This window comes from Apteryx mantelli, chromosome 3 (assembly GCF_036417845.1).
Source record: "Apteryx mantelli isolate bAptMan1 chromosome 3, bAptMan1.hap1, whole genome shotgun sequence".
Taxonomy (NCBI): Eukaryota; Metazoa; Chordata; class Aves; order Apterygiformes; family Apterygidae; genus Apteryx; species Apteryx mantelli.
The window spans coordinates 38,319,779-38,338,116 of record NC_089980.1 but is presented as its reverse complement, the minus strand read 5'-3'; the positions used below and the strand labels follow the sequence as shown (position 1 = coordinate 38,338,116).

At 34.4% G+C, this 18,338-nt stretch overlaps 1 protein-coding gene across 2 annotated transcripts in view; it reads left to right on the top strand.

The window, feature by feature from the left end:
• Positions 1-18,338, top strand: part of LRPPRC (leucine rich pentatricopeptide repeat containing) — a 98,768-nt gene that overhangs the window by 31,765 nt on the left and 48,665 nt on the right. For both annotated transcript variants that reach the window (XM_067293149.1, XM_067293150.1), the window contains exons 15-23: positions 2,713-2,740; positions 5,082-5,139; positions 6,272-6,378; positions 6,591-6,668; positions 7,016-7,072; positions 7,788-7,901; positions 9,121-9,251; positions 10,467-10,552; positions 12,168-12,372. In XM_067293149.1, the coding sequence (XP_067149250.1) occupies positions 2,713-2,740; positions 5,082-5,139; positions 6,272-6,378; positions 6,591-6,668; positions 7,016-7,072; positions 7,788-7,901; positions 9,121-9,251; positions 10,467-10,552; positions 12,168-12,372 (864 nt within the window). The remainder of the gene's footprint in view (positions 1-2,712; positions 2,741-5,081; positions 5,140-6,271; positions 6,379-6,590; positions 6,669-7,015; positions 7,073-7,787; positions 7,902-9,120; positions 9,252-10,466; positions 10,553-12,167; positions 12,373-18,338) is intronic.

The following is an 18,338-nucleotide window of genomic DNA, read 5'->3' as shown; positions in this document are numbered from 1 at the left end:
AATCTTGTTTATTCTCTGGTATCTGACAGTGTATAAATTCCTCAGGGTAGGAAACATTTGGTATTTTATTTTTGTTAACTTTTGTGTTATAAACTGCCACGTAAATCTATGATTCCACTAAAGATTATCGCCATTAGGAATTAAAGTAAACCAGGCATATTGTGCTACGCTGTCCCCATCTGGTATCTTCCTGTGCCCCCCGGGCTCATAGGGCTCCTGAATGCTCACACTTAATACCTAGGATTGTGCTGCATTGTGATGATTTTTTATTTACAGCCACATGGTCCCATTTTGTATGGAAGCATTTCTAGTTACTTGCAAGGTTATCTTAGGCTTATGAAAACCTGTGTGAATTAACAAGCATTTCTGTTGTTGCCTGTTTACCCCAGTCAAATGTTTAGGGCTATGAATGAATTGTTCTGCAGTGTATCTCCACCACTGGGAACCACGAAAGTCACCTAAGTATTACTCAGGGCCAGAGTCTAAAGGCTGATTTTATTAACTGTGTCAGCAGCTAGTTCCTAAAATTTTGTCATGATTATGAAATGCAGCTATGTTTAGGTTAGATATGGTAACACGTAACAGATGAATATGGCCAAAATAATTTCCTAGTAAAAATGCAAGTTCTGGCTAGCCGATCATGGTCTACCAAGGGAAAAGAAGGAGAAAATGCAAGCCAGTGTACAAATTGGGCGTGTTAACTAGACCCAAACTGACCTTGACTTCCAAAGGATAAGTGCAATAATGTTCTAGATCAAACAGGGATATTTTAGTGTTCCCTCTATTAGTCAGCCCCAGAATCATCTATTTCAGATGTATTAATTAAAATAATGGCTTCTTAAAATGCATTTTCTGTCTGCAAGTACAGATAAACATCCCATTAAAGTAGGACTCGCACTAGAAAGGAAGCTATACTAATGTTTGCCACACCTCCCTACCCATGCTAGCATGAAATACCCCTGCTACCGACGAGTTGTGCAGATGCTCAGAATGCAATTGAAGTAACTTTTAAAGCATTATCAACTTGAATGGTGAAAATTAGCTGCTGAAGAATCATGCTCTCCTTAAGTGGAACAGTTACTCTCCTCAGCAGTGAAACTCTCCTCTCAGTAGGGAAAGTTACCACTGTTACGATTTAAATTGTTATTGAATGCTTGAGCTAAAAACTCAGGATTCTGAGGGAAATTAAATATTTTGCTTGACGTCTGTCAGTTTACTGTTGCCCCTTCTCCTTGCCACTTGTAAATGTGGCAAAACAGTTTTGGGATTTGTTCTTAATTTTTCTTGTCTGCCTTCATTGTTGCCTGGCTTCAGGAGCCACCTACTAGTCTTGGCTGTGTCTGAATTGACCTTCATACTGTTTCAGAAAGCATGCCAATTCACATTTCCTTTTTATTTTTAAACTGAGCAGCTAGAACAGCCTAAAAAATGAAGATTCAGTGTATGGTAGGTTAGAAGAAAAATATATGGGTTATCACCATACCTTTTTCAAGACCTAAGTTCAGTAAAATTTGGTAACTAAATGCTGGCCTTGAACACTCAAACGAGCAGAGTTTAGGACTGACATACGAAAGCCTAGGGTATGGACACAAGGGATACATGAACAATGTCTATAGTAAACTAATTTACGGATTTCTATTGAAGCTACTGTTCTCTAGTTGCTGCTTCAAAGTATTCCTGTTCTATCTACCTGAAGTACCATTGCTATTTCAAAGTCAAGTACTTTGGGAAATTGATGCATTTGATATCAGCCATTCATTATCATGCTGTCAGTGGTGGAGCTAGTTTGCCCCAGAAAGCTTAACTAACCTCACAGATAGCATTTTGTTCTCTCTGTGGATCTGTATTTGACTCATTTTCAAATACAAGTGGCAGCAGCACAAAAAGAATAAATGATTCATAGGCTTGAGCCTCCTAAATAAAATAAAGCCCTGAACTTTTACAGTTTACAGCTATAGCTTCTAGATAGAATATTGATGTTTTGCAAATTACAGGAACCAGTGACAGTTTTTATACTTTATCGAACTGCTTGGCATTCTATTTTTGGTTGTAATCTGATGCTGTGCAGAGGAGTGTTTTCCATCTAGTTCTGCCTTACTCTATGAGGGAAGAAAGGAGAACTCTCTTCTGTGTTTTGTTTTTTAGTTACTTTCTATGATAAGCATTATACCTTAAGTGAGAGATGACTTTTCTTTTTTTTTTGGCATCATATAAAGACATTTTTAGGTGTCCATGGTTATCCATCCATATTAAAAATCTAGTTTTAAGGTACAGAAGTCTAGTCTTCTTTTCTAGCAAATTCCACATTTTGACTGTTTGCTATGTAGCATGACTTGTTTGCATGAAACTCATTTTCTTGAAATGCTAAATAGAATGAGATATCATGTGGTAATTGTACTTTTTTATTTTATAAAAGATTAAACTAAAAATCTTTACTAGTCTTCATTATTTGTTTGTATTATTGTGTTATTTTGAAAGTTACTTAGTAGAAAACAAGATTATATGCAGTAGAATAAAAAGTACAACTCTTACTCTGTATAAAATTATTGTCCATTTTAAACAATGTGCTAAATATTTAATCTTAATAATTTCCTTTAAATGCTTTAATAAGATCATCAGCATTAATACGGTTTGTATTTTTTAAAAAAGAATGCAAATGTAAAAAAATCATTTTGTTGCTTTTAATTTCTTATCCTTTGCTGCCCTCTTCAGCTCAGATGATGTACATCTTTGGAGCAAGGTAAGTGAAGACAGTAATGCAATAAATGAAAGCTTTTGTAAATTGATTCAAATCAAGTTCTTTAAGCACTGCATGTTTATAATGCATTAGTGTAAATCTGAGTTCTGAACCTGGTGATTGCAGGCCCCTGTAATTTGAACAAGACATTTGTCAGTGACTGTCAGATTATACAACTATATGAAATTGTGTTTTCAAATCGGACTGGTAAGTGTAGTTGTGGAAAAAAAAATGTGGTGTTACCACTTTGTGTGGCTTATGCTACTCTGATTTCTCTGTAGATCCATGTTTTTATTACTGTATAGCTGTAGCTTCACGAGCAAAGCCTGCCATGGTTTTCCCATCTGACTTTTTTTATTTCCTTTTCCTGCCTTCCACAAAACCTTCTTCCTGTCCCCTCACCAATTCTAAACTAATAACAAGGCACAATCAGAATTTTCATGTTTATATTATATAACTTAAACTGAAGGCAAAGTCAAATGAAGGAAAACACCTGACCTAAGTTACAAATGGACATGGCTGCTCATCTTGCCCTCCCCGGGGTGGACTACTTTGAAAAGACATCCCACAGTATATTTTTGCAGAGTACTAGAATAAAGGAGATGTTGGCAGATGCTGACTGGGATGTGGTTACCAAATTTGGGAAGGGAAGCCCTTTGTTTTCTGTCTTTTTCTTAGATATTGTACCTGTTGACTAATAAAGTATCATATGTTTTCCAATGTATTTCAAGTTTTGAAAGGAAATCTTAAGATGAAATAGAAATTGCAATTTGGAAAGCCACTGTTTAATGTGGACATATTAGACAAATTAAATATAACTGTGAAGTTAAAGATTTTTTTTTTTCTATTCTCCTACCTTTTTCTGATGTGTAAAGATTATGGTCAGAGGATATGTTTGTCCTCTGCCTCTATCCTTCCTTTTCTGTGTTTTAAGAAAAAAAGAGGAACTCCTACACTATACTCCCATTGTGGAAAAAATCTTGAAGGACAGTTGGAGAACTAAAATAATGGTGGTCTGCACATAAAGCAGTGTTTAGAGTTAGTTTTGCTGATCTCCACAATGGAGGAAGGGTGCATTTTGTCATCTTTGCCAGATTTATGAGTAAATACATTTATTAATTTTTCTAAAACAAGAATTGCTAACTTGGGAAATCAAAATTTACTTAGCATTAAAAATAATATTGCATATTCTTTTTTTTTTTGTAATCCATGCTTTTCAGTATCCTCTAACATTTGATTCAGTAGGAGAACTATGCTGTCATGACTTTTTTATTTTTTTATTATAGTACTAGGTTCTTCTGTGTTGATTTGTCTTAGGAGGGTGAGGGCAAAGGAGCAGAAGAAAGCAGTAGTTTAACTGTCCACAGTGTCCGTGCTGTTGGTAGAATAAGAAGTGATAGATAAGGTATTTCATTGCACATCTGGTATTTTCTGGCTTTGTTTATTCATTTCCATTAGCAAATGAAGGTGAGGGTTCCTTTCCTTCTGTCTTTACTTAAAACACAGCTCTTTGGCAGTGAGAATGCATCCCCCTCCTGCTTATTTCAGATTGCATTCTAGAATCATAGCAGATAAAGCAAAATTCTTGAAATAGTTAAAAACTGGGATTTTGAGTAAAGATAATAATTTCCTTAAAAACAGTCAAATGGATTTTTAAAATGTGATATGCTTTAGCTTAAGTACTTGCAGATAGAAAGTGGGGGCTCTAGGGTAAAGGCTTCTTTTTTTTTTTTTTTCCAGATCAAGTAAAATCTACCTATTCCTTCAATTTGTATAAGACTGATGGAACAGATGCTAAATTTAGTTAAAGTATAAAGGATGCAATTAATTTTTATGGGGACATATTTTGTCATTCAAAATTACACTTATTTAAAACAATTATACTAGTTATATTTAGTAGAGCACGATATATCATGTTCTTTTCTTATTCACGAATTTGCTTCTTTAAAAATATAAAAAGAAAAGCTTTATGGGCCAATTTCAGCCTTCTGGTAAATTGGAACATAATTTTAGCATCTCCAGGAGTGACACTGGTTAATATTTACTATAGACAATGCCTTACAATTGCTAACTTTCTGTAGAATGATACATAAACAGAATAGTAGAGTGTCTGTCTTACTGCCATACCTCAGAAAGCATTTCAGTTTGCAATATATTTTTTTAAAGAAAAACCTATTATTTACAAAAAAAACCTTCCTTGTATTTTTTAGTGAATTACTATGATATGGTAAAGAATAATACCTTAGCAAAGAGATGCTTTATTATTTTGAGAATTCAATTTCAGATACTATTTGTCCTTACTTGCTTCTTTTGACTGCAATGTACGATTATTCTGTCTTACCAGATAACAGAACTGTTGTACAAGGATGAACGTTATTGCCTGACGCCTCCAGGACCAACTGGTAGAGTTTCAATTTCTATGATTGTAATTTATCCACAAATCCGTTCTTCTGTGTAATGATGGGTTTGAGAGATTACAACAGTAAACACTGATTGCTTCTTTTTGAAAGTGAAATTTGAAAACATGTTGGGTAAAATCCTTATCCTAATAATCAGAGCATATTTTGTGAGATCCATGAGATCTCTTCGTTTCTGGAATTATAAGAAAGTCTTACTGATAACTATTTATTTTTCTAAGTATATTAACCAAAATAGAGATTTAGAATGAACAGAGTATCAGTGTATAAAACTTAAAAAAAAAAAAAAAAAAAAAAAAAAAAATACAGTCTTTCCATTTAATTTTACCTTTGGTAGCTCTTTTGATTTTTGTGAAGCAAAATGGTACTTAACATCCCAAATCTACTATTTTGTAACAGGTATGCTTTTTCATGTAATCTGGATTTAAAAAACAGTTTTTCCTTCCTGTCAGAGGGTTTTTTATGGAGAAAGCTAACCTTTTGAGAAAACAAGCAATTGGTGCTTCTTACTATTCTTGAATAGTAAGACCTCATATATTTTATGCTTGAATAGATAAGAACTGTAGTACTGTATGCTAAAATTTGTTAATGTTGATTTTCATTAGCTGATAGGTAACTCTTTCAGTATTACTTGACCTTATGGTTAAAATAATATTTTTGCTTTATATTTATATTGCAATATTTAATGTAGCTTGGTAATAGAATATAATGGGTAAAAATATACAGAATAAATATGCAAAGTGTTAGAAATCTGTTTTTTCTTTCGAGCAATGACAAAATATTTGTGGCAACTATTTGGGGTAGCGGGCAGGAAAGGGGGGGAAGGCCTTGGGCAGTACCACTTCTGTCACGCAGTAGTGGAAAAAATAGATTGAAGTAAGATTCTGTACTGAAAAGCTGTCACTGGGTCTGAAAATAATTAATATTCCTTTCACTCACCAGTTAGATATGTGCTCCCAAACCACATAATCTCTATGCCTCAATGATCATTGTTGCCATTTCAGAGCCTCTCATCAGGGTGACATCTCACACCAAAATGATTTCTTATAAATTAATCTTGATAACATGACAGTCTCAGTAATTTTAGTGGAATGCTTTCTCTTGTTTTTTTCCACAGAAGCTGTTGGCTATTTTCTTTATCACTTGATTGACAGCATGAGTGACTCAGAGGTACAGGCCAAGGAGGAGCGTTTGAGACAATACTTCCATCAGCTGAAGAAGATGGTACCATTTCATTTTTTGCTACATAATGCCTGTCCTGCCTGACATGTATCTATTAGATTTGAAATTGCTGCTTTTAAGTACAACCAGACCACTTCTCAATGACATGCAAGAGCTGGAGACTTGAATTACATCTGAGATAATTTCTGTTAGACAAATTTCAGTTTGGTTGTGTTTCAAAACTCATATAATTTTTTCCCCACCTCTTGATACAGAATATAGTTATCCCTACAACCCACTACAGCGGCATTTGTAGACTGCTGGACTCCTCTCAAGTTCCTGAATTAATTAAGGTCTGTTCTTCTATGGCAATTACTTTGCAGCTAAAAAATGGAGTATGTGTGCTCTGTGAATATAGTCTCCTTTGCAAAATAAGTACCTTTATGATTATTATATGTAAGCCTTTTAACCTTTCTGTAATTCTTCACTAATTGTTGAAATTATTTTTATTCTCACATCTGAAAGTTTTAGAGATAAGTTTAAAAGTACTGTTTCAAGTCAATCTAGTAACGTTGCAAAATACAGATTTTTTTAAACATAATAATTATAGGATTAACTTGACAACATTTTTAGTATGATATGCTTATAAATTGAACATTTTTCTTGGATTAGTGATATCTTATGTTTTATTACATTTTAGGATGTAAGGTTACTACTTCCTCATAAAAAAAATCTGTCTGCTGATAACATTCCAGAAGTAAGTAAATTCACCAACAGCTACGCTTGTTTTTACTGTAGTAATAATGTTTGGGTGTGGATGTTATATGAAGTGTAATCAATAGCTTTCAGGTCACGGTAGTATATTAACATTATTTAAATCTGCCACTTAAAGTTCAGAGGTTACTTTCCAGAGTAGGAGTAAAGACTATTCAGATTTTTGTATAGACCTGATGCTTGATCTTGGAGTTGGCTGAAGTTTCATGCCTCAGTTTCCCTATCTGGTAAATATAGATTTTTTTTTTTAAGTTCTAGATAACTAACAGTGGTGGTATGAGGCTTAATTCATACTTGTAAATTACACTGATCCACCTGAGTGGCAGGAGCTATGGAAATCAATCCTGCTACTAATGGCGGAGTGTCAAGTCTTTACATCTCTGATCTGAGCAGAGTAGAGATGGAAAAGGAACCAGGCTTCTGTACCCTAATTCCCTGAACACAAAGAGCTTAGTATGAGAGAAATAGTAGTATTTAACCTTTGTAGATATGTTACTTAATGCTTTTTTAAACTATATTCTGACTCAAATCTTCAATTAGTATGTACTACTTAAACAGATAAAAGCATCATAAATGATTAAAATTTTCTTATACTATGAGAGAGGATTATTTTGTCTGTCTTTTATTAAAGCGATCTGACAAGTTGTTCGGGGGAAGGGTGTTTTGTAATTGACATTCTTTCTGTTACCTCCATTTAGAGTGCTAAACCTGACGTGTCTGCTTTGGAGACAAAACTAGAAAAGCGAAAAGCTGAAAACCAGCCTATTACAGATGTCTTGAAACAACTCATACATGCTCTTTGTGAAGAAGAGGTATCTTAAGCAATGCAGCGATAATTGGAAACACACAGCTATATTTTTAAAGGGACATAAATGACTGTATTATGGGTAGACACAGTTAAGCAAAGACAAGCGCAGTGCTTGAGGTTTCATGGTTTGATGCTTATAAATCAAACATAAGTGCAAAAAGCAATTAAATCAAAAGGTTAACTAATTTCAGCAACACCTTGAATGGCATGTTTTGGGGTTGCTGAAGTTTGTTTACAATAATCTGCAAAGTGAATGATAGTAACAGCTGTGATAGGTTTATCATACATGCCAAATGTCCTTTCAAGCCATGGCTCCGGTCTCTTATATCTAGATTGTCAAGCAACTGATACATGCACTAGTCATTTGCAATTCAAATATTACTAGGTTGTTAATGCAGGGATTGAAATTCCATTTTTCCTGCAGGAGGAAAGCTCTTCTGAGATAAAGGGTCTCTTGCCTTCATTCGGCAGGCGTCCAGCTGTAGTTTACATTCATTTAGTGTGTCTGTAATTTGTGGGGTATCACCACACTTTTGTTCAGTTTCTTGTTCAGTATGAGCCTGCCTGTAAAGCTGTATGTGTAGGAACCATAACAGTCATGAACATGATAGCACAATATTCTGTTGCTAAAAATACAGTTTGTAAACAGTGATTTTCAACTGCCCCTATCTATGATTTTGCATATGAAATAAGGCTAGAAGCAAATACCATTGTAAGTTCAAAGTGGTCAAATGTATGAATAGAGCATGTGAGGGGAAAAAAAAAAAAGAAGCTATCCATGGGATCATTAGCTAGTTTATTGTTCTTTAAAAAGTAGTTTTGTTTTATGTTTGGCTTTGTTTGCACCAGGTGAAAATCATTGTTGTGAATTCTGAATAGATCTATTTTAGAGTTTGGATTAATCACGTTTATGGCATTAATAGTGAGCAAAAATGTATTACATTAAAGCATGCTAGAAATGTTAAATAAAGCAAGAAAATTTACTTTGAAATCTACTTTCCAGTTAACTGAAAGAGTGTTTTAGAAATGAAGAGCTAAGTTTCTGTAAAATAACTCCCACTCTGAAAATTTGCTAGAACGTTATAGCTTTGTATTTTCAAATGTGATCATCTACTATTAAAAACACTAAAGTAGTCACGTAACTGCACGCTAGATGTCTAGGATTCATAATGTCATACTGACTTTTCCTCCAGTTCATATCTTTGCTTTGTTCCTTTTTTTAGAATATGCAAAAAGCTCTTGAAGTGAAAGCCAAATATGAACCGGACATGGTTGTCGGTGGCTATGCAGCCTTAATAAATTTGTGCTGTCGACATGATAATGTAGAAGAGGCAATGAACCTGAAAGAAAAAGTGTAAGTACACCAGCACCGAAACATGTCACAGAGATTTATGCTGATACACAGACCTTGTTGAATTAAGTAGGTTGAGTATTAACCCCCTCATCCATTTTTAATTAGTTTTCCCCACCAATGTATGTGCATTTAAAACAGTCAAGATTTTTTGTTGAAAGAAATTTGCTTAGTATAATTGAACACCAGAAACAGCTATTTTGTGTGGTCATTAATTGCCTTTAAAAAAAGGGAAGGGGGGCAAATTGCTATGTATATTTTGTTTCTGTTTTTCTTTTAAACATATGTAGCTTCTAAATTGAAGTTCAGCTTAAAAAATCTGCACCTGTGTTGTGTTTTAGAATAGCACCTAAAAAGTGTTCAGAATATACCGCACCTATATTGTGTTTAGAATGGCAGTGTTTTTAAGTGACATTATATTTTAAGACTGTCAACAGGCATTCCATTTTAAATTTTTATTTCAGAGCTTTATATCTTCTCTGTGAAAATTAGCTCCCAGCTAAAACATGCTATGCATGATTTATCCTGGAGCAAATTCTTACATATCATCTTTCCATTTGCCCCTTCCTCCTCTTCCCACAAAAGCTCCCGTTCAGTCTGATGCTACAGTGAATAAAAAGTTGTGTTACTTCCAGGTTTTCTCTCTTCCATGTGCACACACAAAGTATTTGCTTTGGTTTTATAATAGGGTTCAGGCTCGTTACATAAGAAGAAGATCTGCCTTGAGCTTAGCTTGTTGCTAAGTAGTGACTTTTTGAAATGGTACAAAATGAAACAACAGAAGAAATAATTTTAAAACTTCCAGGGAAAAGAAAACAAATACATAGCAGCAACATTCAGATAGTAACCTTTAATGTGTTACCATAGATGAAGAGCTTCCTACTCTTTTCATTTCAATAAAGAGTAATGCCCTGCCCCAGCCACGTGGACTGAATTTTCTTCTCAGGCTTCTTATGAAGCAACTACCAAACAAGTAATAAAGCCATTTGGGTCTTTAAAAGATTTCTTAAGTTTTGGGTTTTTGGGGACAAGTGTGTGTGTGTGTATGGAAAATATTTTCTAATTGCAGTTTAATGATACATCTTTTAAAGCATATCAGATTTTTCCTTTTAGCTCTTAATGCTGTTCTTTTGTTATGTAGTTTTTAAAATAAAGATTTCAGCTGAATCCAGAAAATGTAAACTTCTGTTGATACAGTTCTTAATGTTTAATTTCTAGCTTCCCTAAGAATTCACCTGTTGCTCTTGACACCGGAAAGTACGTAGCACTGGTAGAAGTTTTAGGAAGGCATGGCAGACTAGAAGGTAATCCATTTGCTTTCATTGTATATTTGTACTATGTAATAAAGGTATCTTGCCTCAAGAATAAAAATGTGAGTTGATATTAATGGTATATCATGTCCTGCAAAGTGCTTGAACATTTTGCATACAAATTTGCATCTGAATTCAACCAGAGATGCTTGGACAGTGCAGGCCATTAGTTTTAATGGATTGGCAAGCTTGTCATTTACATTTGCACAGCTCAGTGCTTTTTGCATTTCTGCAGCTAGTTTTTATTAGCATTGCTGTTTGGATTGAGTTTGAAGATCATGACTTATGGCACAAATTGCGTATGTGCCTAGACTAATGGCTTTGTTTTTGCTTAAGAAGGTCTGAAGGCTGAACATAAAACCTATAAACATAACCTTCTTGTAAGAGCCAAGTACTGCAAAAAAATCATTTAACTTTTTATAAAGTATATATTTTTATGTTTTTTAATGTTTTTTTTTAATTGAATTTTAAAGTCAAATTGCCTGTAAATTTTGGTAAATGAGTGTCCTGCAACCTATGCCTATTTTTGTATTTCTAGATTTTTGCATTAAGCTGTTGTATTATTTTTGTAATTTACTATAACATAACTTCTATAATTTACATGATTTTGTTCATCTTTAAAACTTTAGGTTGTAATCAACTTTAAAAGATAATTCTAAATATTGAGTTCTGTGTTTTTGTACAGGACCTAACACAGTAAGAACACAGCCCGAGACTAGATACAAAATTGTAATGATTTTATGTAAAACACTATACAATAAAATAAAAAGTTAACTTTTAGTGTTTTTTTTCTTGACAGCTCTTTTTGAAATTTGTCTGGGCCACTTACTAGGTTATTGTTAGAAAAATAATCAACAAAGCTGACCTTTTCCAAATCATAATAAATCAGCTCATGACCACCTCTGCATTAAAGCAGTTTGAAAAGATTAGCTTGCTTTTAAGAGCACAAATGTCCCTCTGAAAATAAAACAATTCATAAATGTAGCCAAATGTAAAGTGGTCAAAACATCCTTTCTGTGCAATAATTAAGAACATTTTAAAAATGCACTTATTCCGTATACCAAAATGTTTGTTTCTGCCTTACTAATGAAGCTTAATGAACCTAATGTTTTAACATGCAGTCTGTTAGAAAGCTTTCATTGGCTCTCCTTGGCTAATTAGTATCGACACAGCAAACAGGCCCTATCGGTATCAGACCATTAGTCTGGCTGTATATACAGTGTAAACATATCTTTATTATCTGGCCTCGTGACAAGCCATCTGCTGAAGAAACAATGGAGTGATTTAGCAGATGTTAGCGCTGAACTATAAAAGCATCCATTTAGTAGAATCTTGCAGCTATAGGGCAGACTATACAGGGTTATGTGGTGCAGAGTGGGCACACAGTTCCTATCTATAATTTGTAGTCAAAGTTGCAGCAAAATGATAAAACCATGCTATTGTAGATTTATAATTGTAGTCTCATTTAGAAATGCAAGTAGTAATTAACTTGAAATCGGCATTATACGCCAGAATTTACATTCCTGCTGGGTTTGAAATGCTGTTTTAATAGCAGTTTGTTTTCCCTACATGAAATTACCTAAGGGTCTTTTGTGTTGTTTCATTGTAGATGCTATTAATGTTCTAAAGGAGATGAAAGAGAAGGATGTTCCTATCACAGATAGAACAGTTGCATCTTTCTTCCGCGTTCTTAATGCTGCAGCCATGCAAGGTGAAGTTGAAACAGTGAATCGGTTACATGAGACCATTGTGACCCTCGGATTGGCAGAAACTGCTGTCCTGTATTCTCCTCTGATTACGGTTCACCTTGAAAAGTAAGCTATGTTTGGGCATGAGATGAAACAAGTTATATTCTAATATTTATTTACATTATATGACCTGTGTATGTTGTACACAGCTGCACATTCATGTTTGAAAGTGCTGACGTACATAAACATGCGCACACATGTAAAACTTAAGTGAGCTAGGAATGTTGTGATGAATGAGTATGTCTTTGTAAATTAGATAAATAGTGTTTTCGTCAGTTATATATATCACATCATGGTATCTGTAGGGGAACTACAGCTGTGTTTTATGGACATGTTAGAGATCATGTGGTTATATACTGAAATATGCTTACAAATTAGTTCTTTCTAAAGCTGAGCTTTTTAAGTCTGTTTGACAAGATAGTTAATCAGAGTATGGTATATATAGTCTCAGCTCTTGTAGTCAAGTAGTATGTGTTTTCCAGTCAAAACAGCATTATTTTGCTGTACAATGCAGTAGATCTTAGGTGAGCTGAAGGGCAGTTCTTGGACATGAAAGCATTCTTAATTCACATGAATATTCAAATAATCTGATGTTAATGCCAGAAGACTCTATATTGCTGAATTTGAAGTTCTAAGTAAGTACTGTCTGGTTTGGTCATTGCGGTTTTTCCATTCGTACCTTTGGTACAAGGAAAGGAAGTCCATATACTCATCCTGGCAAGGGGTATCCATAACTCCTTGTGGCATGTTCCTTTGAATAACTTTTTCATTGAGGTGTAGGATATTTGAATTAATGAACGTATGAACTATATAACATTTTCTTACTGAAACTGAGCCAAGAAACCCTTTTTGCGTTCTCTACCAAATGCACAATCTTTTTTATTTTTTCTTAGCATGTCTTTTCTGTAGCTGTTGGATTTTAATCTCTTACAGCTAGTGGGACTGATCAGTCTCTTCCAGTTTGGTTCATGTATTTCAAATGTGGTTTCTTGGCTTAATTTTAAATATAATACCTATGAAATCAGTGAACTTTTCATAGTATCATATTTGTAAGTCAGCCTCAAAGGTGCATGTTAATGTGTCTCTGTTAACAACACACAGAGATCTAGATTTTTAATTCTTCTCAATGTTTGGACATGCAAGGTCTTGCATTTTTTGTATTCAGAATGTTTGTCACAATGTCACAAACTCCTGTTGGCTGCATGTGCATTCTCTTTTAAAAACAGTATTTTAATGAATTGGTCCGCTGTTATGAATGTATAGTGTACACCTTTTCAGTCAGCAGTGCTGCCTGGATTAGATCACAAGATGAGGCAGATGTTTATGGAAGTAATTTAAATGCAGTCATATGTAACCAATGTGCCAGAAAAATATCTGATATTATGCTTTGTAACATGTAGTAAAAGCAGTTGCATTTTATATAATTGGTTTATGCACATTGACATCTGGAGTTGTTCATGGTACTACTGGATTTGTCTCGCTTGAGAACTAGTATATGATGATGTAAATAAAGATGTGATCATCTGTGGATGCAAAGGCAAACAGTGAAGAGTGCTGATTCCACATTATTTTAGGTTTTTAAAATTTGGTAAAACTTGAGGAAAAAAACATTTGATGAGACTAGACTTTTTAGAGGAATTAATTCCATACTATGGAACTGCTTGGCTATAAGTCATTGATACTCACCAGTATAATTCTTAGTATATATCATATATATAAATACAATATGAAGTAAGTTCATTTCATGTGTTTTTTTCCCTTCATATGAGTAGAAAGATCTTGCTTCCTCTTTAACATTAAGCAGAACAGAAGGGGGAAGCTTTTTTCACATAGTTTGCTTGAGAGAAATAACTGAATTTCACTGATTTTTCTGTCATAGAACATAGAAGTTTCTGAAAGTTGACTGACTGAAATAAGTGTTAGTCATCTTTTCCAGCAGTAGCACTCTACTATTTGCCATGCTACAGCTCAAGAGTCATGTGAAAATGTTGTCATTTAGCTGCAGGTCTCCAGTTTGCCTCTGAAATTAGCTCTGGGATTTTTTTTCATGTTCCACAGAAGTGGTTATGCTAGTGTTTTGTTTTCTTAATTTATTTCAAATTTAACTTTTAAATTGCTTGTAAGGGAATCTGCAGTTTGTTTTTGACCACTTCTACAAGCGTAGGTCTGAAATGCTTATGGGTACCCCTGCTGTCTGTACTCAGGAAGAGTTGGAAATTCTCCTGACATCCTAGTGCATGTGAAAAGTACCAGTTTGCAATAAAACACAGGAAAGAAATCCGTTGACAAAAGATTACAAAGTTTATTATTCTAGTAGAATGGACACTTTACCTTTGACATTTTGAGAAATATGTAACTTAAATAACTAGAGAAAGAAATCATTCTCGCTTATTTGTTTCCTTAAATTTTGCTTGAAAAAAAAAAATCAACTGCCCTCAGTTGTATGATCTTTTATTCATGAGTCTGAACCAATTTCTGAAGAAATGGTGAAATTGCAGAAAACGATGATGAAGCAGTCCACATTTGAAATCTTGGTCTATCATCCAAGATGATAAACCTGCCTTCGATAGTGTGACAAAAAAATCTTCATTAAGACAACTTAACTTTGAACAAGCTTTTTAAAAATCTACAAGAATGTGAAGGGCTTGCACTTTGTCTTATGTTTGCACTGATTCTTCCAACTGCTGGTAATAGGAAAAGCTGTGTTACCTATACTGAATGAATATTCTTTTGGCTTTAAGGGTGGTGGGCTTTCTCTTTACCTTCTCTTTCAACTGTTATGGGAAACCCGTTCAAATACCAGCAGGTTTACAAACCTGAAGAGGTTTGTGAAGCTAATCTGCTCCTGTGCTATACAGTACTTTGGTGATCCCTATTTACAGGAGGAGAAATTAGGCAGATACAACACCTACTGCTTTTTTTTTTTCTTCCAAGGCAGCTGCACAAGCCAACTTTTATACAACCAGAAATAGGAAGACACATTTTAAAAACCTGATGCAGTTCCTATCTTTTCATTGGCATAAGCTTGCTTCTGCTTTCTCTGTATATATAGTCTCTGAGATTAAAGAAACAAGTTACTCCATGTTTGCAATTTATATGTTCTGTGTCTCAGAAGTGCTCTTAACAGATGGAAGAAAAGTTGCATGAAAACGAAATATGAAAACATTACAGACTGTATGAATAAAATATTCTGTAGCTCAAGTCAGTGAACACAAGTAGTTAATATTTTAAAAGGTCTATAGGATTAACTGAATTGTATTTCTTTAAAAATGATCAATGCATTTTAATACTGTGTTGTCCATTAAAGCCCTGTGTGCTGGTTTGTGATTAATTTTATATAAACGCACATTTATTAAGTTTCTCATGTAGTGCATGTGTGGAGCTGGTGTCTTGATAATTTCTCTTGTCTTGGTTTCACAGAGTTAAATTCATATGTGATTTTGTTTGAAATGATTCTGTAGCACATAAAAGTTGATTGACTTTTAAATTTACCTTTAAAAGTAGTCCACTTTTAAAATTAGGTGATAACTTTGGGAAAAAAATCATCTGTACCGGGGACAGGTTTTTTTCTAACTTTTAGCAGCTTTATTTTGAATATTTGCATTAAAACTCTTCAAATGCTGCAATGAAATTAAGGATGTTTGGCTCTCTTACTCCATTATTGCAATTAGGAATTTAGCATCATCAGTGCCAAAGGACAAAAGTGTCTCATTTGCCCTATGGGGACAGGACAGTGATAAGATGATTTTTCGTCAAGGATCATTGGGTCGTAATTAAGTTACATTCATGGCTATTGCTTTTTGAAGGATGATTGGTAAATGACAGGCTTCATGTGCTTAGTACGGACAGTGTTCACTAGGGTTTTTTCTCCCTCTGTCAGAAAATCCTGTTGAGTCTGATAATGTAAATGTGGCATTTTATTCTGAACAAAAGAGCAGGGAAATGAGCTATCTTGTCTAATCATTCAGTTGTTTAACACCGACTTCCAGTTTAGACTCAATTGGCTGGAAAGCACTTGACATGTGAAGTTAGTGCTGTTCGGAACGCATGTTTGAGTAAATTTTAAAGTAAGTGACAGCTAAATTGTACCTAGGGAAATTACAAAGCCTTCAACACAGTTAATTTTTTGGGGAGGATTAGTTGTAATTGCAACACCAGTCTCCTTGAAGATTCCTTAGTATAGCAAATGAACAGAAAAACATTTAGCTCTTTCAAGAGCCCGTTCTCTTTTAACAGAATAATTTTTGTAAAGCTGATTGTACCTTGCTGAATTGATTTCCCTCCACGCCAACATCTGCTGCAGATTCGTAGAGAGGGATTTGTTTTACCAGTCTCCCCTCACCCCCACCCCCAAGAGTCCCTTTTTTCTTCCTACCTCTCTAGTGATTTCAGGTTTGAGAGCTTTTCAATCAGTAAACCCCTTAGGTAAATTGCCACTTCACTAAAGCTTTATGCATAATGTTGCAGCACTTCATTCCAATTAAAATCAATATTTGGAGTCTTATTTTTATCAGGCAGACTCTCTGGTTGGGAAAGTTGTTTATTACTATTAAAAGGGTTAGATTTAGTGCTACGTTCTTGAAGCAAGAGGGGAGTGGCTTGTTGAAACCGAAGGGCGATGATACATCCACGGATGTTGTATCCAGTCTTGCTATTGAGCGTGTTCTGCAAACACTGAGACATCTGAATAATTTTGTCTCTTCAGGTAGCTTTACTGCGTGCGAGTAAAATTGCTCATGCAAATACTCTTCACGATTGTGCCCACAATACCGGGACTTCACAGGCATCTTAAACAAAGTGCATCCACAAACTTTTGTAATCTTAACCACAGAGCCAATTTAGTTGAAAAATGAAGCCGAATTAGGACTCTTTCCTGCTTGTGTAAGGGTCAAGCATAACAGAGTGATGACTGAAGCTCCTCCTGTCATTAGAAAATAATAGTATATCTTTTTTCCCCCCTTATTGAAACATGTTCATCTAAAAATATACAAAATCTTTAAGTGTAACAGGTACCAACCCTGAATAGGTTATATTTGTGAGTAACTGAAAGAAAACTCTAGTAGTATCTAGCCCACTCAAAGTGTAGCATGAATCTTGTGTCTCCATATTTTAAATAACATTTTGTATAGACTGCCATTGGAAGCCAGACTTTCCAGCATGGCTATGAGTATATGGTTAGGGCTTTATTTCTTTTGTGACTTGATCCATATTAGTTAAACAGTAATTCTGGACCAGGCATTTAACCTAGTTAGTGATACTTTGGGGAGAGAAGAGGGCATCTGACATACATAAGTTTATACAGAAAGATTGCCAAACGTTTTGAAATGTTTGACTTTTTATTAACTTAAAATCTTCATGTCTCAATATCATTTTGTTAAACTATGGAAATTTTTTTGTGCTTTTTTTTTTTTTTTTAAGTTCATGAATAACATCATGGTACCTATTCAAATTTTATCTATACTTGAAATTTGAAGCCTACAGTGAATTCCTAATTGTCATTGGACTTTTCTAACAGGATTGTAAAAACTTCTTACAAAAGTAGTTGTTGGTACCATGCTCACATGCTGTTGGAATTAATTGCAGTTTGTGACAATTAAGAAATAATGCGGTTTGAGTAAATCATATCAACTCAAGCATCAACATAAACTTGATGCTTTTTATTCTTTCAATACTAGTAAACACAATTTCTTTTTAAAGACTGAAATTCTACATCTTTTACGGGTTTATAGGTGTTTGTTGCCATTTTTATAATTTATCTGTTTTATAAATGCTGTTCTCTAATAAACTGTTGGATGGATGGTTGGTTGCCTGAATACAGCTGAACAAATGTATCAGATCTCTATAGATTCAAAAAGATGTCTAGTAAATTGGTGCATAATATACTGACCTCCTTAAATGCAGACTTGCTCTTGAGCCTTTGAGCAGCAAGTACCAGTAACAAGAACAATATTTCCATTTTTGTTATATCAGTCCTTTGCTGACTTTTTTTCCCTGTGCATACAGTATTAATGCCTTCAGAAGTGTACATTTAG